This window comes from Diabrotica virgifera, chromosome 8 (assembly GCF_917563875.1).
Source record: "Diabrotica virgifera virgifera chromosome 8, PGI_DIABVI_V3a".
In the NCBI taxonomy this organism is placed as follows: Eukaryota; Metazoa; Arthropoda; class Insecta; order Coleoptera; family Chrysomelidae; genus Diabrotica; species Diabrotica virgifera.
The window spans coordinates 158,434,086-158,460,850 of NC_065450.1; the positions used below are offsets into that span (position 1 = coordinate 158,434,086).

The following is a 26,765-nucleotide window of genomic DNA, read 5'->3' on the forward strand; positions in this document are numbered from 1 at the left end:
GGTCACGCACTTGAAATATTTTCCCATTTCATATTGTTTGATATATGTTTTTTTATATTTTTTTTTCTAAGTTAATTCCTTCCGTAAGTCAAGGAAAACACTTAGAATTTTATGCCATTTTATTGTCGCATTTTTCCTAAGTCGTCTACGTTCGTAAACACTTAGATATTTCTATGACATATTATTTCTTATCTTACTAAGGTTCCTTCCGTAAGTTAAGGAAACACTTAGACATTTTTTCTGTGTCTTTTATCTTCTTTCATTATTTATTTTGAAGACACTAACACTGTGGAACTCCTCTCTGAAGGTTACGCACTTGAAGTGTCTTATTCATGCCATTTTATAGTGCAAATATTTTAAATATTATTTTATTTCTGTTTTCTCTGAGGTCAGAGTGATATTTCTACACACGTAGACTAAACACTTAGACCTCACATATACGGGAACCAGTGATATTTTCTTCTTGCCTTCAATAGAGCAAGAAATCACACACTGACCCCTCCCTCTTCTTGTGTAAGATTACCAGTACTCTTTACACACAAGAAATAAATTTTGATAAAATGGTTGACACACGTAACTCTTCTCGACCATCTTCACAGGAGAGAAAAGAGTCCCAGGAGCTCGCTACAGCCTCTTCAGGACCTATGGGACCTCCTAGGGAACAAGTTCTTGAGTATATCAAACTGGTCGGACGGTAGACTGAGCAGTTTGGAATTTGGGGACTTAGAAAAAATTCAGGTCTCGGAGAGATCCGTGATTAATACAAATGAAATAGTCTTTCTTAAGACTAATAAAGGACCAGCGTTTGGAACGGCAAAAAGACGTTGCAGAATCATTAAGGTTTCTAGCACCCCTAGAAACAATAACCTTACTAATCTGAGGAAAGATTTAGTAAAGGAAACAGCCAAGAATATCAGGTCAACCTCGAATAGAGGTGGGACAAAAATATCAGAAATAACGGAAAGGAACGAAAATCAAGATTCGTTAGGAACAAATAACAAATTTCAGGACAAGATGGAAAACTTCCACAATGAAACTATGGAACAGGACGGATTCGAACCAGCAAAGGTATCGAAAAGAACTCACAACAATAACGTAGCAGACGCAAGGGAACAAGCTTCAACCTCATCAAACATTGCTACCGAAAACCGATTCGAGATATTCAAGAGACCCGAAATGCAGAACAAGGGCAACGAAAATCCAACGACAAGTGCACAGAAGAAAATCAGGATAGCTCCAATCGTACTCCAGCACGAGATTGGACACTATACTGATCTGGTGAAGCATTTGATCAAGTTACTTGGTCATAAAAATTTCACTATTGCACCTGCAGGTAGAAGTGGCACGAGAGTGTTCACCTATACCACAGCGGACTATGATAAAGTAAAAGAAAACTTGATTGCACAAAATCAAGGATTCCACACCTACGCCAAGAAAGAAGACATCACGAAGAAGATCATCATGAGAGGTGCACCCAGAATGGATATCAAGGAGATGACCAACGAACTGAAAGAAGCAGGTATCGAGGCGAAAATCTCGGTACTAAAACCAAAGAGTGGAGTAGATGGCAGCACCTACTTGGTACAAGTACCCAAAACCCAAGACGTCAAAGAAGTGAAGAGGCTGACAGGGATCCAAAACATTAGAGTACGATGGGATACATACAGTAGACCTCAACGAGCTACTCAGTGTTTTAACTGTCAGTCCTTCGGACACAGTGCCAGGAACTGCTACAGGGCTCCCAAGTGCATGAAATGCGCTGAAGACCACAGCACAAGACTGTGTCCTTTACCAAAAGGACAAATCAACAAAGTCAAGTGCTGCAACTGTGGTGATAGCCACACATCAAACTACCTGATGTGCCCAAAACACCTTCAATTCCTGGACTTCCAAGCACAGAAGAACGGAAGACCTCAACCTACGGCGCCACCAGCAGCACCAAGAAGTCACCCTTCGGCATACAGGACTACGACAAGTGGAAGAACCTATGCACAAACCACAAGGAATGTACCTCAACAACCCCAACCGAGGAACAACAACCAAAAACAGGACGAAATAAATAACCTATGGCAAGAAATATACGACATCTGTGACTACGACAGGATGATCCATCTACTCAAACAAATGAGGGACGAACTCAGGATTCACACCGATCTCAGGACAAGAGGAGAAATCTTTGCAAGATACGAAGCTCTCTACAATGCCAAATAGGAAGTTAAAAATCCTACAATTCAACATAGCCTCCCTAAGGTTAAGAACAAACGAATTAAGGGAAATGGTGATCCGTCTTCAACCTGATGTCATATGCCTGTCCGAAACGAGATATCAAACAACAACACAACTACCGAGGATAACTAACTACGAGGGAATCGGAAGAAACACCCACAGAGGCGTGGCCATCTACGTGAAAAATAACATCGTATGGAACCAAGTAGACGTCGAAACTGAAAATTTCGAAAACATTGGAATCAAAATAGGTAATATTAATATTTTTTCAGTTTACAGGCCCTTCAGAGTAGACCTAGACCTAGGTGAAATTGAAGAAATGTTCAACACAGAAGAGACAGTAGTCATAGCTGGAGATTTCAACTGCCACCACATCAACTGGGGATGCCATGACACGGACAGAGAAGGTGAACAACTTTTCAGATACTGTGAAGACAGAGGAAAAATGTTGTTCGCACCAGACGAACCCACTAGGATAAATCCAATAAGAGGACAACGCAACAACACACTGGACTTATTCATCACGAAGAACATCATCGTAGAAGACGTCAGAACTCATTTTGAATGCAGTTCTGACCACAAACCAGTAACAGGCACCACGACGTCAAGAACAGACCTCCCTACTGTTGAACCAGAAGAACGATGGAAATGGAAAGAAGCAAACTGGCCAAACTTCAGAAGACAAATCAATCAATTCCAGATGAGAAGAGAATTTGAAACAACAGAAGAAATATAAGGAAAAATAGAAGAAATTACCAGGAAAATACAGCAAGCTATGAAGGACAACATACCAAGAGAGAAGACAAACAACAAAGGACTCATCATTCCAAACGAAGTCAAGGACCTTATCAGAGACAGAAACAACGCAAGAAGGGCTTACCAAAGGACAAGAAGACAAGACTACAAGGACTACAGCGACGAACTGTCAGCAGAAATAAGGACAAGACTGACCAGCATCAACGAGAACAAATGGCACAACATCATCAGAAAAGCCGAAGAAAATCAAGGAAACGTCTGGAAAATGATGAAGGCCAGAAAAAGAGGAAAACAGAAAATACCACCTATCACGGATGAGGAAGGAACACACTACGAGGCCCAAAGAAAAGCAGATGCAATTGCAAGAAAACTGGAAGCCACACACAGGCAAAATCAACACATGTCGGACCAACAGACCATAGACGAAGTAAACAGGGCCTACAACAGGATTTCAGAAAGAAATCAATTCGTGATAGAAGAAGAAGACCAGTTACACCCATCAGAAGTCCACAGGATCATCAAGAAACTCAAAGGATCCAGAGCTCCAGGACAGGAAGACATCCACAACATCGTCCTCAAGGAACTACCGAAGAAGATGATAGTACAACTGTACTACATTTTCAGGTATTGTCTTGAGAAAGCTCATTTCCCAAACAACTGGAAACATGCAAAGACGATACCTCTCCTGAAGCCAAGAAAAGATGGAAGAAGACCAGAAAGCTACAGACCAATCTCACTGCTGGAACCCATGGGAAAAATCCTAGAGAAAATCATATTCAAGAGGCTCAACAAACACGCTGAAAGAAGAAACATCATCCAGGAAGACCAATTCGGATTCAGAAAAGGAAGGAACTGTGAACTACAACTCGCAAGAGTTGTCAGCGACACCAAAATCCGGTTCAACAGAAAACAGAAAACAGGGATGGCAATACTGGACATAGAAAAGGCATATGACACGGTCTGGAAGAAAGCACTCATCTTCAAGATGGACAAGGCTAGATTACCACATTATATAGTTAATATTTGTGACACATATTTAACTAATAGAACTTTTCATGTTTCAGCTGACAAAAAGATGTCCAGGATACAACAAATTCAAGAAGGGATGCCACAAGGCAGTATCTTGTCTCCCATTCTATATAACATTTTTGTTTCAGACTTACCAACAGATGCAAGAACCAGTACAGCTTTGTATGCAGATGACACAGCAATCTACACTTCAGGCAAACAGGACAGAAGAATCATCCAAACATTAGAAGGCCACCTAGAGAGGATAGCAGAATTCACGGATAAATGGAAAATCAAGATAAACACGCAGAAGACACAGTTCACCATCTTCACACAACAACCCAACCCACCAGCGGCAGAACTAACGATGAGAGGAGACGTTATACCAGCCACGCCATCAGTGAAGTACCTAGGAGTCCACCTAGATAGAAAAATGAACTTCAATCTGCATACAAAGCAAATTAAGAAGAGAGCCACAGTCAGTAAGAAACTAATTCTGCCTTACATTTTCAGGTCATCACCTCTATCTAAGAAGAAGAAGATCCAGCTCTACCAAGCATATGTCAGGTCGACTATGCTTTATGCAGTCCCAATATGGAGTTCAACCGCCAACAGCAACTGGAAGAAACTAGAAGCAACAGAAACGTCATGCTACAGGATAATCGACGGTACAGCATGGCAGGACCGGGTGACAAATGCAACCATCCAAGAAAGGCTCCAGTACACACCACTGAGGGAGGTGGCCGAGAAAAGGACCCAGTACTTCTTCCACCAGGCTACAAGAAGACTCCTAAAGACCAGGAACATCCTCGTGAATAACAGGGCCCAGAGGATGTTTCGTGAAACACATCGTCTGATCGACCATATGATCAGACAATAGCCAGGTGGTTGCAAACCGGTCAGGAAAGTAGGTACAGAGCCAAATAAAGTACCTACAGAAGAAGACGTCCAGGACACAACAAGAGAAGAACCAACACCGAGAGGATGAAGACCAAAGGAGATGGTGCAACTGCGGAACATCTAGAAGAAATAAAATATCTTAAGATTGTGACATGTAAATATTATTAGGGCAATAAACGTTTTTATTTTTATTTTTATTTTTATTTTATTTTTATTTTTATTTTTATTTATAGTGCAATGCTCGAACGCTAGGGGAACAAGCGGCTTGTTTTAATAGGGGTAACTAGTAACACGGCTTTTTCATAGGTTATTTGACCGTTTTTAACTAATTTAGCTGACTCAATCTTATTCTCTTATCGCCCTGCAAATGACACCGTCTAGCCAGCCATCCTCCGATAGTTGCAAATATAAGTTTTGTGCACGTGCTTCTTTTGGATGAGGTAATTTAAAATTTGACTCTCATAAAATTTTGGTTATCGCTATTGTTTTAAACGGAAATGAATCTTCCCGTGTTCATTTCTTTTCTAAATTTAGTTATACTTTGATGTTGCTTAATGATTTTATGATTAGCAAGATATTTTTACAGTTATTTTAATAAATATACAAAAGTGTGCTACGGGGTATGTTGTAACAAAACGTTGGAGCTTGTTGTAACATGTTACAAATTGCGCTGAACCTTACTAAATTTATGATCTACAATATAAAAACGTATTATTTAGTTTAGTAATGGTCCAGAACGAGACAACATAAAAGAAAATCCGAAAGGGCAACTCAAAGCCAGGAAGGGAAATCTAGGAATTAAGTTCAGCGGAAATTTTAGATAATCAATGTAGCATAAAGCAAGCAAGTAAAACAGCACGGACTGTGCCATGTATGTTTATAACGATATAGAAAAAAGAAAAACATTAAGAGTCTACAAGTGGGCTGTACTAAACCAGGGATAATTTTTGACAGCCGAAGAAGAAAGTAAAATGGCTTCGTATATTCTGAAGTGCACCGAAGTATACTTTGGACTAATTCCCATGAAGATGCGAAAACTGCCCTACCAATATGCTGTGAATCTCAGTGCTAAGCAACTTCCTTCTTCTTGGTATCAAAATTATACAGTTGGCCCACATTGGGTCCAAAATTTTATGCGTAGAAATCTACATTTATATTTAAGAACACCAGAAGCCACCTTATTAAGTCGAGCAACATCTTTCAACAGGACCAACCTTGGTATTTTCTTCGAAATATTTCAAAAAATTCGAATTTTCGTAATGTTACAACCAGCCCCAATAGATGTTACAACTAACCCCAAACGCGGGGTAAGTTGTAACAATGCACTTTGTTTGGTAAAATGCTAGTTGATTAAAAAATAACAGTCTTCTTAACTTTTCTTCAGTTCAATTTTATTCAGAAAGAGTTAAACTAGCGTTTAGTGTTTAATTAGTGATAATTGGGAAAATAGCTGTCAAGATATATTTGATTTTATGAAAATTGTTACAACTAGCCCCCTGCTCCCCTACCATCGGATGCCAAGATCACTGAAATGGAAATGGAGATGGAAAAGATCAGGTGGGCCGTAATTGGGCTCTGCGAGGTAAGAAGACATGGTGAACACCTACAGACACTAAAATCTGGCCATATATTCTCTCACCTTGGTAAAGAGAACAAATCAGTGGGAGGTGTAGGTTTCCTCATAAATAAACGGCTTTACAGTAGAATCGTTATAATACATGGTATATCCACTAGAGTAATATACACCATTCTAAAGCTAAACGACAGATACAACATCAAAATAATACAGGCTTATGCACCAACCACAGACCACAGCGAAGAGGAAATAGACATTTTCTATGACGAAGTAACGAAAGCCGTGAGAGAAAATCACAACCATTTTACAATCCAATGTGGTGATATGAATGCAAAAATTGGCATGAAATCCGATCCGTCAGAATTTGCACTTGGAAAATTCGGCAGCGATGGAAGAAATGAACGCGGACAAACTTTATTAAACTATCTCCTTCAGAGCAAATTATATGAAATGAATAGCTTCTTTTACAACAAACATCATATAAGGTAGACATGGAGAAGCCCGGATGGGAAAACGCAAAATGAAATTGACTATATAATTACAGACAGAAATTTATAAAGATGTCATTGTCCTAAACAGCTTCACAACAGGGAGTGATCACAGAATGGTTCGGGCTAGAATAGAAATTAACATCGACAAAGAGAGAACTAAATTAATAAGAAAGAAACAAATGAAAGCATGGTCACAACAAAAAAATTAAATCTATGAATAAAACACTGAAAATGTTTGTTTTCTATACTTCCACAAAATTTATTACATTATTACAACTAAGTGACTACAGCTGCTTCGGCAGAGTGCCTTTCTCAAGTGATATAGTTTACAATGTGTTTACCTTTTTAAGTCTTTAACTGAAGAGGTTGAGGAGTGGGGAACTGTTTGTCTCGAGTTGGTCATTCAGAATTATATCTGTATTTTTCAATTTATTAATTTCCTTAGATTCTAAAAAAGATAGCTTAAGGCCTTTATTTTGGATATGCAGAATTTGAAACTCTTCATTAAAAGAATGATTAGACTGATGAAGAGTTTCAAATTCTGCATATCCAAAAGAAAGGCCTTAAGCCATCTTTTTTAGACTTTATGGAAATTAATAAATTGAAAAATACACATATAATTCTGAATGACCAACTCGAGACAAACAGCTCCCCACTCCTCAACCACTTAAAGACTTAAAAAGGCAAACACATTGTAAACTATATCACTTGAGAAAGGCACTCTGCCGAAACAGCTGTAGTCACTTAGTTGTAATAAATTTTGTGAAAGTATAGAAAACAAGCATTTTCAGTGTTTTATTGTTAGATAAAATGAACTTCCATCAAGTAGCGGTCGAATCCATCAATTGTAAAAAAATGAAACAAAGTTTGCAGATCATATAACTGTACATCTACAAAACAGACCCCCTACAAATGATATAAATCAGCTAAATAAATTAATTACTTATACCATAGCAGAAGCTCAAAGGAAATATTGTACGGTCAACAAGAGAGAGGAGACAATCACTGCTAAGACCAAACTTAAAATGGAAGAAAGAAGAAAAATGCTAAAAGATAAGAATATAGAACAACAAAGCTTCAATAAAATAAACAAAGAGGTCTCTAAAGCTATTAGAAAGGACATAAGGGCATATAAAAATGAGAAAATCTCGCAGACAACCGAGCATAACAAGAGCATGAAGATATTAACAAGGAAATTGACGAACAACAGAAAAGAAATTCAGGGAAAAAATGGCAAACTAACATCCAATAGAGATGAAATGCTACAGATAGTGGAAGACTTCTATAAAACACTATATACAAATAAACTTGACTTAAACCCGACAGAAATACAGAACAAAAAATTATGAATCAAGGTTCAGAGGATATTCCCGAGATAACAACGGCTGAAATCTATCATGCTTTAAAGAAAATAAAAAATAACAAAATACCAGGAGAGGATGGAGTAGTGACAGACGCGCTAAAAACCGGAGGCTCTGCTCTCATCAGGGCAATCAAACTATAGATATAATTAACAGAAAGATTAGACCAGTCCGAAAAATAGCGTAACGCGGAACAGTTCGGGTCGGTGGTCTATCTATCTCTCTTTCCCGGCGCTTAGCTTTCTCTCTCTAGCATATGATGGCTGCCGCCTCTGTGTCACTGTCGTTCCATTACTCCCACCTCTTTGTAGATACGCTCACACTCGCATGTCAGACAAAGATAGCTAGACCACCGTACTTAATATCGGCGTTATACCCCGATGCATTGAGTGGCATACGAGTAGCCAGATCTATTGTTGACATATCTCTGATTCAAACTACTTTTCAATATATGCTTAGAAAACCAAGCCATACCAGCTGAAAGGAATAATTCTATAACGCTCCTCATACATAAGAAAGGAGATGAAACAGACCTCGAAAACTAGAGGCCAATTAGTCTTCTAAACCACTTGTATAAATTTTTTGCTCGAATATTCACTGGCAGAATTAAGAACAAGCTAAAAACATGCCAACCGAGAGAACAGGCAGGTTTCCGCCCTGGGTATGGTACAAATGACCATCTAATTTGCCTAAAGGTCCTAATCGAAAAAACAGTGGAGTATAACCGCATGCTATTTCTAGTATTTGTTGTCTACAAAAAAGCCTTTGATACTATCGAAATGGTAGTCATCTTAAGAAGCTTTGAGAGATTGTAGAATCGACTACCGATATTCCAACATTATTAAAATATATGCAAATGCCACAACAGCAATAAACCTCTACACCCAAACTCAAAAAATAAAACTAACAAGAGGAGTTAGACAAGGAGACAACATGTCACCAAAACTATTCAATGACGTAATGCAGCATGCATTCCAGATGTCAGAATGGGAAAACAGAGGTTTGAATGTAGATGGCGAAAAGCTGAACCAACTACGATTTGCAGCTGATATAGTTTAAATAACCGACGACTTAAAGGAAGCCCACGAAATGCTGCAAGAACTATAACGAGTTTCTCAAAAAGTAGGGTTAATATAAACTTTGGGTAAACTAAAATGATGACCAATTTAGTACCTAGCGGACCAATGACACTAGAAAACTGCCATATCGAAACAGTTCACAAATACATCTATCTGGGCCACGAAACACAAATAAGTAGAGACAACCAAACATGCGAATTATCTAGAAGAATAGCTTTAGGATGGGCAGCGTATGGCAAACTAAGAAACGTGTTTAAGGAAAACATCCCAATAAAGCTAAAAAAAGCATTTAACCAGTGCGTACTTTCGGTGCTTACTTATGGAGCTGAAACACTGACACTGACTAAACCATCAATAAAAAAATTTCAAGTAGCGCAACGAAAAATGGAAAGATCCATGCTTGGCCTAACTGTGAGAGACAGAATACGAAATGATGAGTTACGGCGAAGAACTGGTGTAGAAGACATCATAAAGCGTATTACGAAGTTAAAGTGGAAATGGTCAGGACAAGTAGTAAGACAGAGAGACAACAGATGGACAAGGAAGACCTTAGAGTGGCGGCCAGGGGCCGACAAACGAAGCCGTGGAAAACCACCTACCAAATGGACCGACGGTATTAAGAGAATAGCGACAAACTGGATTGCAGCTGCCCAGGACAGAGAAGGGTGGAGACATCTTGAGGAGGCCTATGTCCGACCGTGGACAAATTTGGCTGTGTGATGATGATGATGATACGCTAAGGATAACGACTGGGGTACTTAAAATTTTGGGTTATAATGATAATGATGTTTTATAGCATTTTATGATATTTTCTAGTATTGTAATGATATTACCTGTAAATTATGTTCAAATTTCCTAAAGAATGGTAGGACGTCGTTCCAGGTCCAACCTTTAATGCCTTCGCCACTCCACCTCTTATCAAAATCTGGTGGAGTTCCTCTTGTGAACATCATTCCATTAATTGAAGAGCATCCTCCTAGCATTTTTGCTCTTAAACAATTGCAGCTACCATTTGTTGCTACACAAGGAAAATTTGAAAAGGTTATCTATTAAGACTTTTGACTTAAAATTTCTAATTTGTTTAAAAATAAATATATGTTGATTTATATCAAGGTACGAGAAATCAGTAGAATTCGCTTCGACGGCGAATGAAGTGAAGAATAAGTTCTTGTTTCCGTAAAATTAATAATAAAAGAGTTATCATATTTGTAATAAATGAAAACGTTGTTGAGTATCCATAATTTGTGAAAAATTTGCATTTTTTTTTCAATTAACAGGAAAATTGGTTCTATTTTTAATTGAGAGTTTTTTGACAATTATTATATTTTAAAATAAACGGGCAATCCAAATCAAAAATCAATCGTTTATTTGTTTGTGCAACTGGAAATTGGGTATAATACTGAGAAGAAATGGTATTTTGTTTCTGACAACGAGTTTTCTAGTTTTAACAACTGTCACATTTACGAAATAGAACCAAAATAAAAGTTTTAGTTCTGCATCGGTGGAAAAAATTAACAATAGTCCAGAAAGCCACTGCGCATCCGCTAGGAAAAATATTCTAATTCGGATTCTTTGCACAATCTTACTCAAAAACGACTCCTTTTAACAAATTTTCATGTTGCCAGGACCAAAAGGTGGTCAAAAATTTTTTAAACGTTTTTTTTTGTTTTTTTCCTAAAATTATTTTTATTGCATGGAAAAAAGTTTTTTTAGGTTTTTTGGATCATTCCAAACAGAAAAGGTCTTTAGTGATTGTTTTCTAAAAATGATAGTTTTTGACATATAAGCGATTAAAAATTGAAAAATTTCGAAATCGGCCATTTTTAACCCTCAAAGACTATGTGAAAAACTGAAAATTTGAATGTTGCCAAGGTAGGTAGATATTCTTTAAACATCGATTGATGAAATCCCGAAGAGTTTTTTGCAATACAATATTCAAAACTCCTTTGTTTTTTAATTGCGAATCAAGCGTGCGCGACACTATTTTCCACCGACAGTATGGTGCAAATGAAAGGAATAAATTCGTTATTTCGAAAATCGGCGACTTTAAGGAAAAATCCCGAAACAGGTCGATTTTTATTTTTAATTTATGATATTGTGGCATATATGGTATACTAGTGACGTCATCCGTCTGGGCGTGATGACGTAATCGATGACTTTTTTAAATGAGAATAGGGATCGTGTGGTAGCTCGTTTGAAAGGTCCTTCAATTCTCCATCAAGTAATGTAAACATTTACATAGTTTTTTATACAGGGTGTCCTTCTACTTCTTTTTTTGTCAAATAATTTAATTTAATAAAAATTTTTTGGACACCCTGTATAAATAATTATGTAAATGTTTATATTACTGAATAGAGAATTGAAGAACCTTTCAAATGAGCTAGCACACGACCCCTATTCTCATTGAAAAAAATCATCGATTACGTCATCACGTCCAGATGGATGACGTCACTAGTATACCATATATGCCACAATATCATAACTTAAAAATAAAAATCGACCTGTTTCGGGATTTTTCCTTAAAGTCGCTGGTTTACGAAATAACGAATTTATTCCTTTCATTTGCACCATACTGTCGATGTCGGTGGAAAATAGTGTCGCGCACGCTTGATTCGCAAATAAAAAACAAAGGAGTTTTGAATATTGCATTGCAAAAAACTCTTGGGGATTTCATTAATCGATGTTTAAAGAATATCTACCTACCTTGGCAACATTCAAACTTTCAGTTTTTCACATAGTCTTTGAGGGTTAAAAATGGCCAATTTCGCAATTTTTTAATTTTTAATCGCTTATATGTCAAAAACTATCATTTTTAGAAAAAAGTCACAAAAGACCTTTTCTGTTTGGAATGATCCAAAAAACCTAAAAAAACTTTTTTCCATGCAATTAAAATTATTTTAGGAAAAAAACAAACAAAAAACATTTAAAAAATTTTTGACCACCTTTTGGTCCTGGCAACATGGAAATTTGTTAAAAGGAGTCCTTTTTGAGTAAGATTGTGCAAAAAATCCGAATTAGAATATTTTTCCTAGCGGATGCGCAGTGGCTTTCTGGACTACAAAGATATTACAACAAATACAAGTAAGAATACTTTAATTAGCAACAACTCAATTTGGAAGAATTCAAAATATTTTGAGACGAAACGGTTACAAACTAGGACAAAATACTACTATCCCAAAATTGGCCTTGATTTTAAAAGACTCGGCATTCAATATGAAAAATAGTAAGTTTAAAATGAATTGCATACAATCAAGAATTTTTGTAATATAATAATATAATAAAATAAATGTTAACAAAGACTTGAATTTTGTATGTGAGTATAAAAAATAATCTTTGCTCCAGTTTGTCTCTCAAACTTGTTGCCATTCAGCAATAGTCGAACCTCAATTGCCAGGCAACAAGTTTTCTAAAAATTGTCGCATTATTTTCAATTCATTCTCACTGTTTTCTGATATTAATACTTAAAATAACAATAATACTAAGACCTATTTTTTAAAATTATACAGGGTGTTTTATTAACAATTGTCCACATCGTAACTGGAGAAACCATAATACAAAATACGAAGATTTAACCCAAAATATTTAATACAATATTCGTCCTCACCAAAATACAGAGTGTGTTATTACAAATGTTTTAAAATGATTCTATGGTCCCATACCTTTGTCCATGGTCAAATCACCTTTTATTTTTTGTTCAAACTTGACACGCAGTTTACACATGCTAGGGTACTCTAACTATTCTTAAAATATATTTTCCGCTGTTACCAGAGGCGTGCTATAGGGATATATACTTACTTCTTTTTCGCCCCTTTTCCCCTTCACAATTTACGCCACTGTCGTAATAATCATTTCAGCATATCTTTTTTATTCTTCGTTTTATTTTTTACGTAAATATCATCCTTTGTCTCAATGCGATAGAGTAAGTAGTTTTCAAGTTATTTTTGTTTTAATATAATGGATTCAATAAGATTTAATTATGTATTTTAAACACATAATCTTATTGAATGTAGTTTAAGGCAAATATTTTACGGCTATCCCTACTTTTTCTGTCTTTACACGCAAATCACGTGTAGTAAAATTCACATTAGTATGGATAATATGTAAACATAACTAGAATGTCATTATACTTGAAAATGTCATCATTAACTTGAAGAGATGGCTTTTGAATGTTCTTGGATAACTGTTATTTATTGTATAATTGCATATTATCAATTCAGTTAATAAATGTGATAACTTTTTCACTAATTATGTATTCAGTGATTATAATAATTTACATGTATAACAAAAACTAATACTCAATCGAGAGAAGAGGAAAAGTGGTGAATTGATTTTTTAATAATATATTGTTACTATGGAACGCTTACAATTTTGAACATCTTTAACAACAAAATACTTGGATTACAGAATATATTATCCTGATATATTCTTTGCTTGGATCTTCCACAAATAATACACAATAAATAACTTTTTATTAAGTGCACGTCTTAAATCAATTATTTATCAAATACTCTATATGGGGGAGTGCAATTAGGACGAAAACATGCATTGTTTCGGAAAAATTCAAACAAGCTTATATTTTTCTAAAATTTTTTGTTAGTTTATATACATGTTAAAGTAAAAAGTTCTACTCTCAGATTTAGCCGCTAATTGTTTATTAATTGTTTAAACAATAACAATTGTTTTGTATAAATAATTTTAAAAATATCGTTAAATTCATCATTTTACTTTGATCAAATATATTTCTATTTTGTTTTTGATTATGCTGAATCCGAATATGGCATTGAAATTTGAAAATTCTTATACAGAAGCTCTTATACAGTGTAGCTGTGAATCACATGGAAAACTTTTTTATTATCAATGTTACGAAAAAAATTATTCTTAATGAAATAGTCAAAAATCTAAAACTGAACCACCAGATATCAAATTTTATCAATTTTATACGAGTTATGTCAAAAATATGAATTTCGTTAAAGAGTAAAGTAGCTTTATATTCCAGCATATCAAAAAATACTATTAAAAAAGTTGTTTGAAATTAGAAACTATGTCTAAATATACAATTACGTCATTCTAATCGAAAAAAAAAAAATAATTTTTTCTCAAATTACGGATATTCATCATCATCATTTTATTACAATTATGATAACTATTTTATTATCACTTTTACGAAAAAAAGTTATTTTTAATAAAATGCTCTCCCTGGTCTAAAATCTAAGGTACAACCATCAGACATCAAAATTTTTAAATTTTATACGAGGTATGTAAAAAAGATGGATTTTTCTTAAGTTAAGTGATTTAAGTGCCTTTATAATAATAATATAATAATAAATGTCTTTATTAGTATTCCAAAAATTATACAACAAAACAAAAATATTAATTGGTCTGTAGGGCGAGGTTCAGCTTGTACATCATTGAAGGACAGCAATGTACAGCTGCTCTTCCACCTAACCCCCATTTCCTAATAGAAGGGCGAAAAACTATATTTTGTATATAAATATACTTACATATACTGATACTACTAGATAGTATGCAAATTAGGTACTTTAAAAATCGTAGGCTTGGCATTACTGCTCAGATAACAAATATTTAAACATTTTTTCCTTAAAACTATGTCCGGATAATGTACGAATATCATAATCAAAATTATTCAAATGACTCGCAATTGAAAAAGAAAATGAGCGTTTGAAAAAATGCGTTACGTGACGTGGTAAAGAGAGAGTGTTCCTATGTCTTAGATTAATGTTATGGACATCAGTTCTATAAGTTATTCTATTGTATAGGTAAGGAGGTACCCCTTCCCGAAGAATCTTATGGTAGAAACATAAAGCATGAAGTTTTCTGCGGTCTTTCATGTTTAACCACTTATTTAAAGTAAAAGTATGGCTAATACTTTGATACTTTCTAATTCCAAAAATTAATCGCAAACAGGAGTTTTGTAATTTCTGTATTCTCCTAGAATCAGTCTCAGTAAGGCATGAGTTATAAAGCACATCGCAATAATTTAATTTTGATAAAATTAAAGATTCACACAACAAGGATTTGGTAGCACTGTTTAATATATTACGACTTTGGTATAGAAGCTTAAGTACCCCGTATGCTCTTTGTAAACAAAGACTAACATGGTGTGTAAATCTTAAGTCTTCATCCAACCAAACCCCCAGGTTTTTTACCTTTTTGCTAAAAATTAAGTTACCATTTTCTAAAAGCAGTTTATTTGAGTAAGTTTCTAAAAATATTTTTCGATGAGAGGATCTACCAAAAACAATAGCCTGAGTTTTGGACGCATTCAGTTTTAGGCAATGATTTTGAGAAAAAATCTGCATATTTAATAAATCATAATTTATTGCATGAACTGCTTGTTCACACTCGTCTAAATTAAATGACATATAAAGTTGTGTATCATCAGCATAGTAGTGTTGAGTGCAAGACAAAAAAGCAGAAGGAAAATTTGATGTATACACAGAGAATAAAATGGGACCTAGTATCGATCCTTGAGGAACACCATTGTTAAGTTCTAAAAAAGAAGAAATTTCTTGATGAAGTTTTACAGCTTGATATCTATTTGATAGATAAGATTTCATTAACTCGACTGCTCCTTCATCTAACCCAGAGAACTGTAGAATATAGGATAATAAATCATGGTTAATTGTTGTTCTGAAGCTATTTTCTTGTGGCATTTTTTTTATGATTAATTATTTATATGGGAAATAAGCCACAATTAAAATGAAAAAAATAATTTTATTAACGTTTCGAAAATGAGTTAATTAAATTGTTTAATAATTTAATTTAAAATTAAATGGTTAATTGTATCAAAGGCTTTCGAGTAATCCAAAAGAATTAGAATTGATATTCTATTTTGATCATAAGCTTTGAAGATGTCATCAGTAATGTTTACTAAAGCAGACAGACAACTATGCCCAGACCTAAAACCGGACTGTATAGAAGGAATAATTTTATTCTTATTTAAGTGAGTACTTAACTGATTTTCAATTACCTTTTCTAGAATTTTGGATAATGTTGGCAGAACACTTACAGGTCTAAGATCATTTAAACTATTAGGAATTTTAGTTTTAGGTAATGGAATAACATGCGCACGTTTCCAGTTATTAGGAAAAACAGAATGTTTTAAACAAAAGTTGATAATATGCGTGATATACGGAAGAAGATAGGGAATACACAACTGTAATGTTAATGTGTTAATACCATCATGTCCAACAGCTTTACTCTTTATTTTATTTATTATATATAAAATATCAGTTTCAGAGACTGGTTTAAAATTAAGCAATTTGTTAAAATAAGTTTTAACATTGTTATTATTCACAATATTAATTAGAAGGATGTAATTGAACACTAAAACAAATTTTTTAATTCCAAACAACTTTTCTTAATAACAATTTTCGATATTGTGAAATGTAATGGTACTTTACTCTTAAGTGAAATTCATATTTTTTAACATACCTCGTATAACATTAATTAAATTTGATACTTGATCGATGTATCTTAGATTATATACGATGCAGAGTATTTTATAAAGAATAACTTTTTTCGTAAAACTGATAATAAAAAAATTATCAATAGGTTTTAAGTTACGCAGACATATTGTAGGTATAGGAGCTAAAAATTTTTTTTGCTGAACATTTATTGTCGTTGAAACTTATTATTAAATGTATTTTAGATAAGCTTACAGAAAAAAGTTTTGATCACTTTGTACAAACATTTTTTAAACTGGTAATTTTCGGTTTTTGTATTACATTTTGGTTATCTTTCTTAATTTTCTTAAAAAGAAAACGTTTATTTCATTTCTAAAGTAAAATAATTTAGTGCATTTTAGAGATTACATCCTAAGCTTTAAAAAGACATTTATAAAACTATAATAGGGACTCCGGCCCTGGAACTCGTTATAAAAGTATCGATACATTTCAGCTCCGATTAAACGTGTTTTTTGTTGGTTTATACCAATAATTAGAAAACAAGTTTGTAATAAGAGTGAAGTTTAAAGTGGTTTTTAAGTGCAGAGAAGAAAAATTGTAAGTACAATTTTCATTTCGACCATATCAAACCATTTCTTAAAGAATATTGCTGAAACCTAACCAACAGAAAATCCATTTTTATTTAAAATAAAAACGCCGAATAACCGGCTTATTTAAATTAAGTCAGAAGCGGCTCTAGAAAATTTCCTTCAAATGAAGAAAGCAAAAATTAAAAATGGATAGCGATAATTTAACTCATACCAAACCACTATCAACACAAACTACCTCTTCAACATCTTCAACAATTACTTATTCCAACGCCGTAACGAATTTTAACTTCCCCACCAAGCAACAAGCAGTCGTTTTGTCATCTGTACCAGACATAAAAATACATGAATACATAACAGCAATAGGAACTATAGTACAACCAAAAAATATCATCTTCGCGTCCAGAATCTCAAACAACCGAGTATGCATCTATCTTAGTAACACCACAATCGTAGAAAATTTACTACATAATCACAAATCCGTTTCAATACAAGGAAATGACATAGAGATCAGAAGATTAATTACTCCTGCAAGCCGACTAGTGATATCAGGTGTCTGTCCCAGTATTCCAAATACTATAATCGAAGAAGAGCTTAAAAAATTGGAGCTTACTGCAGTGTCTAAAATAACATTTTTAAAAGTTGGCATGCCTGAATCTGAATACAGTCATATATTGAGCTTTAGGCGTCAAGTATTTGTTTCTCCAACAATTAATAAGTCTATCCCAAATTCACTTCTAATATCTCACGACAACACCGCTTACAGAATTTATCTTTCCTTAGATGGTCTAAATTGCTCTAAATGTAATACCACAGGGCATAAAGATGAAAACTGCACTACTGAATCAACTAATGAACAAAATCTTGACCAGTTATCTCAACCTATGAATGTTAATATTTCTGAAACAGAAAATTATCCAATAAATCAAAAATCCATTACATCAGAGTCTCCAACTGCTCATCAATCCAGTACTCCTCCTACTTCTATAACCAACCCACCACCAAGTGCCTCCTCCAACTCACAAAACCTATCTGAATCATCATCTAATACTACCAACATAGTAGCACATACTTCTATCAAAAGACAAATTTCAACATCTCCTGAAATAATAGAGTCAGAAAATCAAAAAATAATACTTCCAGCTCCAAAGCAATCTGCACCCAAAAGAATAAAAAAAGCACTTAACATCGAAACCTCAATGAAACCTATAGAAGCCATTTTATCGTCAGCCACTACTCTTTACCCACTAAAATATACAGAACTATGTGACTATATTACAAATGCTATAGGCTCCAAATTGCCTGAAACAATAGCAAAGGATTATACTAATGACCTACAAGGACTTAGCGCTGAATTGCAAATGGTGCACGCAAACGCAAACGACCGACGCCTTAAAAACAATATTTCAAGGATTTTAAAAAAGCTAAACGGAACAGACAACTACTCTTCTGTGACTGAGGAAGAAAGCGACTGTAACCCTATTCAATAACAAATTCATAGTTCAATGGAATTTAAATGGCTTCTACAGCCATATCGAAAACTTAAAAATACTAATCAATGAATTTTCACCTTTAGTAATATGTTTACAAGAAACGCGACTTTCTAATAATAAAGTAAATTTAAAAAACTATACATCTTACACTAAATGTAGACCAGTGCAGCAGATAGCTAGCGGTGGTGTAGGTATCTTTGTGAAATCTACTGTCGAGTCCAAAGAAATTCCGATAAACACAAATTTAGAAGCGGTTGCAGTGTCAATACTTCATCATTTCAAAATCAACATTTGCAGTATATATCTACCACATCCAGAAGAATCCATACTCCTAGAACTACAAAAAGTGATAGAACAAATTCCATCTCCTAAATTAATTCTGGCTGACACAAACTGTCATAACGAATCTTGGGGATCTGAAAAAACTGACAAAAATGGCAAAACTCTATTGGAAATAATTAACAACCTCAAACTAGTACTATTAAATACGGGAATGCCTACCCGTTTCAACGCATACAATGGCACGTTTTCAACCATTGATTTATCCCTCAGCGATTCAACTTTAGCACCACTACTTGAGTGGAATACGCTTTCACACTTATATGACAGCGACCATCTACCAATTTTAATCACTCATATTAAAGACGCAAACATTAACACAAAACCATATGAAACATGGAAATTAAAGTCAGCAGATTGGGAAAAGTACATTAGTTTAGTAACTGCACGAATGGAAGACTTCAAAATATTAGAAGATGTAGACACAACAATAACAAATTTTAATAATGTTATAGTTGATTCAGCAAGAGAAGCGATTGGAAAAACTAAAGCTACCACTAAAACACCCATACCCTGGTGGAATATCGAAATAGAGACTTCTTTGAAACAAACAAAACATTCATTTAATATATTTAAAAAACACAATTCCGAAGTCAACTTAGCTAGATTTAGAGCCTTAAGAGCCAGATCCAGATTTCTAATAAAAAAATCTAAGAAAGAAAGCTGGGCCGATTATGTCTCGTCAATAAATTCATCTACACCAATAAGTGATATATGGCAGAAAATAAGGAAAATAAAAGGCTCAAACAAAGTTAATCATATCGACACCATTACTACAAATAACTTAATTACTTCAAATAAACTAGAAATTGTAGAAATCTTAGCAGATCACTATCAACTACATTCAAACAATGACCAATATAACTCTATTTTCTTAAAACACAAAGAAAAATCCGAATTGTCACAGATCGAAATAGAAGATATTTTATGCCCTCTCAATATGCCTATTACACTAGACGAGCTTAACGAAAGCCTAAGTAATGCTAAAAAAACTTCTCCAGGACCTGATGATATTCCAACTATATTTATTGAGAAATTACCGGAATCGGCAAAGAAAATTTTAGTCGACATCTTTAACAATATTTACACAAATAAAAAGTTCCCTTCAATATGGCGTCAAGCAATTATAATTCCATTTTTAAAAATGAATAAGCCAAAAAACTTACCATCCTCATATCGTCCAATATCGCTCACCAGTAATATATGCAAAGCAATGGAAAGAATATTAAGTAAAAGACTGAAATGGCACTTGGAAAATAGAAACCTTTTTACTCCAATACAAAGCGGATACCGTTCAGACAGATCGACAACTGATAACATTGTCGCACTAGAATCGGAAATTCATAAAGCATTTACAAAACAACAAAAAGTAATCGCAATATTTTTTGACATTAAAAAAGCTTTCGACACGACATGGACGCATTATATTCTCAAAATGATGAAAAACTGGAAAATAGATGGTAAGTTTCTCGCTTTTACCAAAAATTTTCTTCAAAACAGGTCCATACAAGTAAAAACCAATGGATTCATATCAACATCGAAATCACTCCATAATGGAATTCCTCAAGGATCGGCCTTAAGCCCAATATTATTCCTAATCGCAATTAATAATATAACAAACTATATAGAGCTTCCTGTAAAAGCTAGTATTTATGCTGATGATCTAGTAATATATGTTAAAAGTAAAAATATAGGTTTAGCTAGGCAAATTTTACAAAGAACATTAAACAGCCTAGAAAAGTGGTCGTTAGAGACTGGTTTAACATTTTCAACTGAGAAGACTAAAGTAATAATCTTTGACAAAAGAAGAGAGGAATACAACTTAAACCTGTGTCTAAATGGATATTCTCTGAAACAAGTCCGTGAAATCAAATTTTTAGGTATAGTATTTGACTCAAAACTCACATGGACTTCACATATCAACAATTTAATTCAATCCTGTCAACAACGAATAAATTTACTAAGAGTGTTATCCAATCATAAATGGGGTTCAGACACTAGAATTCTCCTAAAGCTATATCAAACTTTAATAAGAAGCAAGCTCGATTACGGATGCATGTGTTATGAAACAGCAAACAAAAATCAACTAAAAAAACTGGATATCATTCAAACCACATCTCTACGACTAATCTTTGGAGCCTTTAGAACTACTCCAATAAGAAGCCTTCAAGTTCTAGCAGGAGAAATACCATTATACCTCAGAAGACAATACCTATCACTATGCTACAATTCAAAAATTCTAAACGCAAAGGAAAATACCTTTCTCGCAAGTTTAGTATCGGAAGAACCACCGGAACAATACAGAAATTACACCACCAAGGCAATACCATTTTACGAACGCATTAAACGATTACCGTATAGCATCAATCAAAACACCTTAGCATCCATAAAAAAATATCAGACACCCCCCTGGACAGTTTCTTTACCAATAGTAGACCTCTCCTTACATAATTCTAACAAACATTCACACACCTCTGCTGAGATCAGGCTTCAATATCATACAAATTTACTCAAATACTCTTCTTACAAACTTTTCTTTACCGATGCCTCCAAAAGTTGCAACGGAATAGCTGCTGCTACTGTATCAGAAAACGTAATTTCCGCCACTAGATTATCTGATGGCTGCAGTATTTATACCGCAGAACTTCAAGGAATACTTGACGCACTAAATCATTGTAAAAATACAAATGAAAACCAAATACTAATATTATCAGATTCACTAAGTTCTTTACAGGCCATCAAACATGTTTACCCTACCCACATCAATCTATTTCTAATTAAAGACGCGTTGCATCAGCTCCAATTTTCTGGGAAAACCATCTCATTTATGTGGGTCCCATCCCATGTAGGAATAACTGGTAATGAGTTAGCAGACAAAGCAGCGTTCGAAGCGATAAACAATGTGAACATTCCGACTACAACAGGCATACCAATCTCTGACACTAAACCTTTATTCAAGAATCATGTAAACAAAATCTGGCAAGAAATATGGGATCAAACAAACACAAATCTGAAAACCATTAAACCAGACGTATCTTCAAAAAATCTTCCTATGCCACCAAAAAGAAAAGACCAAGTAATTATCAGCAGACTCCGGCTCGGACACACACGACTTACCCACAGCTACGTAATCTCCAAGGAACCGCCACCAATGTGCCAAAGATGCCAAATACCTCTCACAGTTAACCATGTAATAATAGAATGTCCAGAATACACTTCAGCGAAAACAATATTCAAGATACCCAACAGCCTGAAAGAAGCACTGGTCACAAAATTCAATGAAGTTTTATCTTTTGTAAATCATTGTAAACTGTATAACAAATTATGATTCATTTCTTTTTTTCTTTGTAAACTCTAAATAATTTCCATATTTTTGTCATTCTTATATTCTAAAAATGTATCTTTTGCTCTATCTATTTTGTATTATAAATGTACCGCTAATAACCCGAGTGGTTGATGCGGATAAATAAAAAAAAAAAAAAAAAAAAAAAAAAAACTATAATAGATCTGTTCAAACTTGAGTAATACCGTCTTAAATTGGTGGTAATTCTATAAAACTACGAAGATTTCAAAAATTACATTTTTTGAGACGAAATATCATTTGAATTAAATTTTTGAGATTTTTTTTATTGAAACGTCATTTAGTAAGATGCGTGAAAGTAAGTTGTGCAAAACTGAGAGTTTTATAAGAAAAGCTCTATTAGTTACACATTTTTAAATCATTTTTTAACAAAATTCATGTAAGGCTCAATTTCCGCCCACACCGTAGTTATGCCCATACATTTTATTACTTTCTATTATAACCATAAGATAGCCCAATTATTCTTCTTTTATGTTTAATTTGTAAAATTTCATTTGATCCATCAGTTAAGGAGTTACATTAAAATAACTCAACCATGCACTTCGCCGTACGTTAGTTTACAGTGCGCCAATGTTTGTGAGAAGACTTTAGCGTTATAATTAAAAATTATAGAAGATACAGATTTAATTTTAGAAAATTCTTTATATAAGGTTTTTTTTGTAGAATTTTCTGAATTTTTCAATGGTCAAGTCAGTTTTTTTCTAAAGTTTATATTTTCGTAGTTATTTAAAAAGAAATATAATTTCGTAGTTCATTTGTTTAATAAAAAATGAAGCACCCACTCCTCGAGAGTAGAACTTTTTGATATGTTGTTTATTAAACATTTCTTAATGAAATTACAAAAAGTTCTATCTTGTAAATAAAAAGTTTATTTTGAATGAGATATTTGAAATTAAAAATCACACTAAATTTTCTGTTAGTTTTTCACTTCTGTAACTTATTAAAATAAACATTATAGAAGTTCTCAGGGATTTGCGGCCCTCACTAATAACGTAATCTTTCATTCTGCGTTTGAATTTTTCAAAAATACTTATTAGTTTTCTTAGGATTCGAAAAAAATTAATCCCCATTTGAATAGCATTGCAGCCGAAAATACGTGCCCATCCTCTTAAAGTACACAGTCTTATGGAATCCATTAACTTTAAACACAAATAATTAGAAAACTACTTACTTTATCGCAATGAGACAAAAAGATAATATTTATGTAAAAAGGACTAAGGAATCAATAAAGCATGCTGAAATGATTATTACTACTCTAGCGTAGTTAGGAGGGGGGAAAGGGGCGAAAATGAAGTATAATATATCCCTACAGCACGCCTCTGCTAACAGCGGAAAACGGTCTTTTAAGACTATTTCAAGTATCTTAACATGTGTAAGGGTCATTTCATTTCAAATCACTCAATTGTGGAGCAAAAAAAATTTTGGACCTCCGATTTGTCTGAAAATTTGTATATAGCTTCTGCGGGACGTAAAAATAAGATATTTAAGGTCAAAAAATCTTCTTCTTCTTTTTTTCTAAAAATGTTATTTTTTGCGATTTTACAGTGATTTGGTGTTTATTTAAACAAATTTGCATTTTCTATCGTAAAGTATCAATGGAAAACATAATATTTTAATAGAAGGGACTCAAAATGTCATTATATATGGCATTATAACAAGTTTCTTTGATTTAAAACAAGCTATTGATCAAATTTTATAGTGTAGAAAACGTTAAAATACCGTTTTTTACATTTTTCTCCATTCCCAAAATACGTCATAATCGATTTGACTAAAAATTTGCCCACATATAGAAAAAACAGGACTTTAAGTGGTAAAAAGGATTTGAATTATATTACAATACCAAAAAAGTTACATGCAATATTATAGTCAAAAATATAGACGTCTACTGTAAGTACAATTAACTCGAAAATATCGACCTCACGACAAAAACTGTTAAAAAGAAATTTAAATAATTGTAAATACGATTTATTTGGAACAATTTTAGTTCCTACCATTTTTGTCGAAAAGTTAAAAATGGCGGAGATATTGAGCAAAACAGGTTCTCCTTTAAAATCAAGATGGCGGCTAACGTAACGGAGGAACTCATTCGTGATTTTAAATTTAAGCTGCTGTTGACTCCGCTAAAGATCAGAAAAATAAAATTTTGGGCAGCTCGGCATTCAGGGTCAAATGCTATCCCGACTGGACTAATATATACTTTTGAGTCTGATATTACTGCATGTAACTTTTTTGGTATTGTAATATAACTCAAATCCTTCTAACCACTTAAAGTCCTATCTCTTGGCTATATGTGGGCAAATTTTCAGCCAAATCGATGTTGACGTATTTTGGGAATGGAGGAAAATGTAAAAAACGGTATTCTAACGTTTTTACACTTTAAAATTTGATCAAAAACTTGTTTTGATTCAAAGTAACTTGTTATAGTGCCATATAATGACATTTTTGAGTCCTTTCTATTAAATTATTATGTTTTTTATTGATACTTTACGACAGAAAATGCAAATTTGTTTAAATAAACACCAAATCACTGTAAAATCGCATAAAATAACATTTTGAGAAAAAAAGAAGAAGAAGATTTTTTGACCCTAAATATCTTATTTTTACGTCCCGCAGAAGCTATATACCAATTTTCAGACAAATCGGAGATCCAAAATTATTTGCCTGAGTGATTTGACATGGAATGTATTGTCCTTTTCATGATCATTTTTCAGTGCGTAATAAATGATAGGAAAAAGGGTAAGTCCGTGATAATACACATTTATGACATTTATTCTAACATGACATTTTAGTTAAATCTGACAGTTGTCACATTTCAATTTCAATTTGGAATAAAAACAAATCAAATGTGTTTCTTGCCTTTATAAAATGGTATTTTCTTTGATTTGTATAGTCTTATAAATTATACAGATTATATTTGTAATATTATTATCTAATTAAAAAAAAATATTTTTTTATTATGGCGCCATCTATCGACAGCTAGAATAACTAGAATAAATGTTATAAAAATGTCACCGACGAAATGTAATCACCGACGTGCCTTTTTTCTGTCACATACAATTTAATGCGTTAGAAAGAAATCGAAAAACTGTGACGCACTGAAAGGTGATCATGAGAAATACTGTACCGTAAACTGTGTGTCAAGTTTAAACAAAAAATTAAAAGGTGCTTGAAAAATGGGCTAAAATCATTTTAAAATATTTGTAATATAACACTCTGTATCTCGATAAGGAGTAATATTTTTAATAAATCTTCGTATTTTGTACTAAGGTTTCTCCAGTTACGATACGGACAATTGTTAATGAAACACCCTGTACAGCATAATATGATTAATACCTCGACATGCCACAGGTTCGTCGGAGGTACGATAGCTCCAGTCCACGATTGGGTTATTGTAATACTTCAAAATCAGTCCAGGTACTTGGTAGGTTTCAGGCTCGTCAACTCCAGCTTCTATAAGTAAAACTCTAGACTTTTTATGTTCTAACAGACGTCCAGTCACAGCCGATCCACCGCTTCCACCTTAAGATACATAAAAATATTAAAATTAATATAATTTTCAGATTTGCCTATTTATGTACAGTAGGGTGTATCACAAATTTTTTTTTATGATTTAATTTTTCAAGTTGATAAAAAGTTGTTACTACCATCATAGATCTACCAAAAAAAATCTTTTTGAATTCCAACAATATTTAAGTCTCCCGGAATGTACAAAACTTTATAATTTTTTGTAAAAAATACGTTTTTGAAAAAATAATTTACACAGTATATAAATTACAAATGATGTAATCAAGTTAAAAAATGTGTATTTTTACATTTAATTTATCCATATTAAACATTTTGGTTCTGAGTTAAATTATTTAGGTAACCCGGAATTACCCTAAATATATCACAATTTTCATATTTAATTCAAGTTTGACATGAATCAGAAACAGTAAAAAAAATTCTAATACAATCATTACAGTGCTGTATTTTAATGCAATGGGTCAATGAGACGGGCAGTAGGCACTGACTTGTGAATCACCGGATGTCTGGCGTCTGGCTCCCCTCCACCACTCACTCACACCCTTTGTTTCTGTTAGTCTGACTCCACCGTTCAATCTGACAGCACGTGGTTTGCGCGTTATTACATGTATTTCAGTGTGTTTTGTTTAGTGTGTGTGG

General features: G+C 33.7%; 2 protein-coding genes across 4 annotated transcripts in view; both read right to left on the reverse strand.

Annotated features, from left to right (window-relative positions):
- Positions 1-26,765, reverse strand: part of LOC114340667 (glucose dehydrogenase [FAD, quinone]) — a 328,247-nt gene that overhangs the window by 142,719 nt on the left and 158,763 nt on the right. The gene's annotated exons all lie outside the window — the stretch shown is intronic.
- Positions 1-26,765, reverse strand: part of LOC126890411 (glucose dehydrogenase [FAD, quinone]-like) — a 263,810-nt gene that overhangs the window by 47,306 nt on the left and 189,739 nt on the right. For both annotated transcript variants that reach the window (XM_050659316.1, XM_050659315.1), the window contains exons 3-4: positions 25,938-26,123; positions 10,231-10,415 (exon numbers count right to left, since the gene is read on the reverse strand). In XM_050659316.1, the coding sequence (XP_050515273.1) occupies positions 10,231-10,415; positions 25,938-26,123 (371 nt within the window). The remainder of the gene's footprint in view (positions 1-10,230; positions 10,416-25,937; positions 26,124-26,765) is intronic.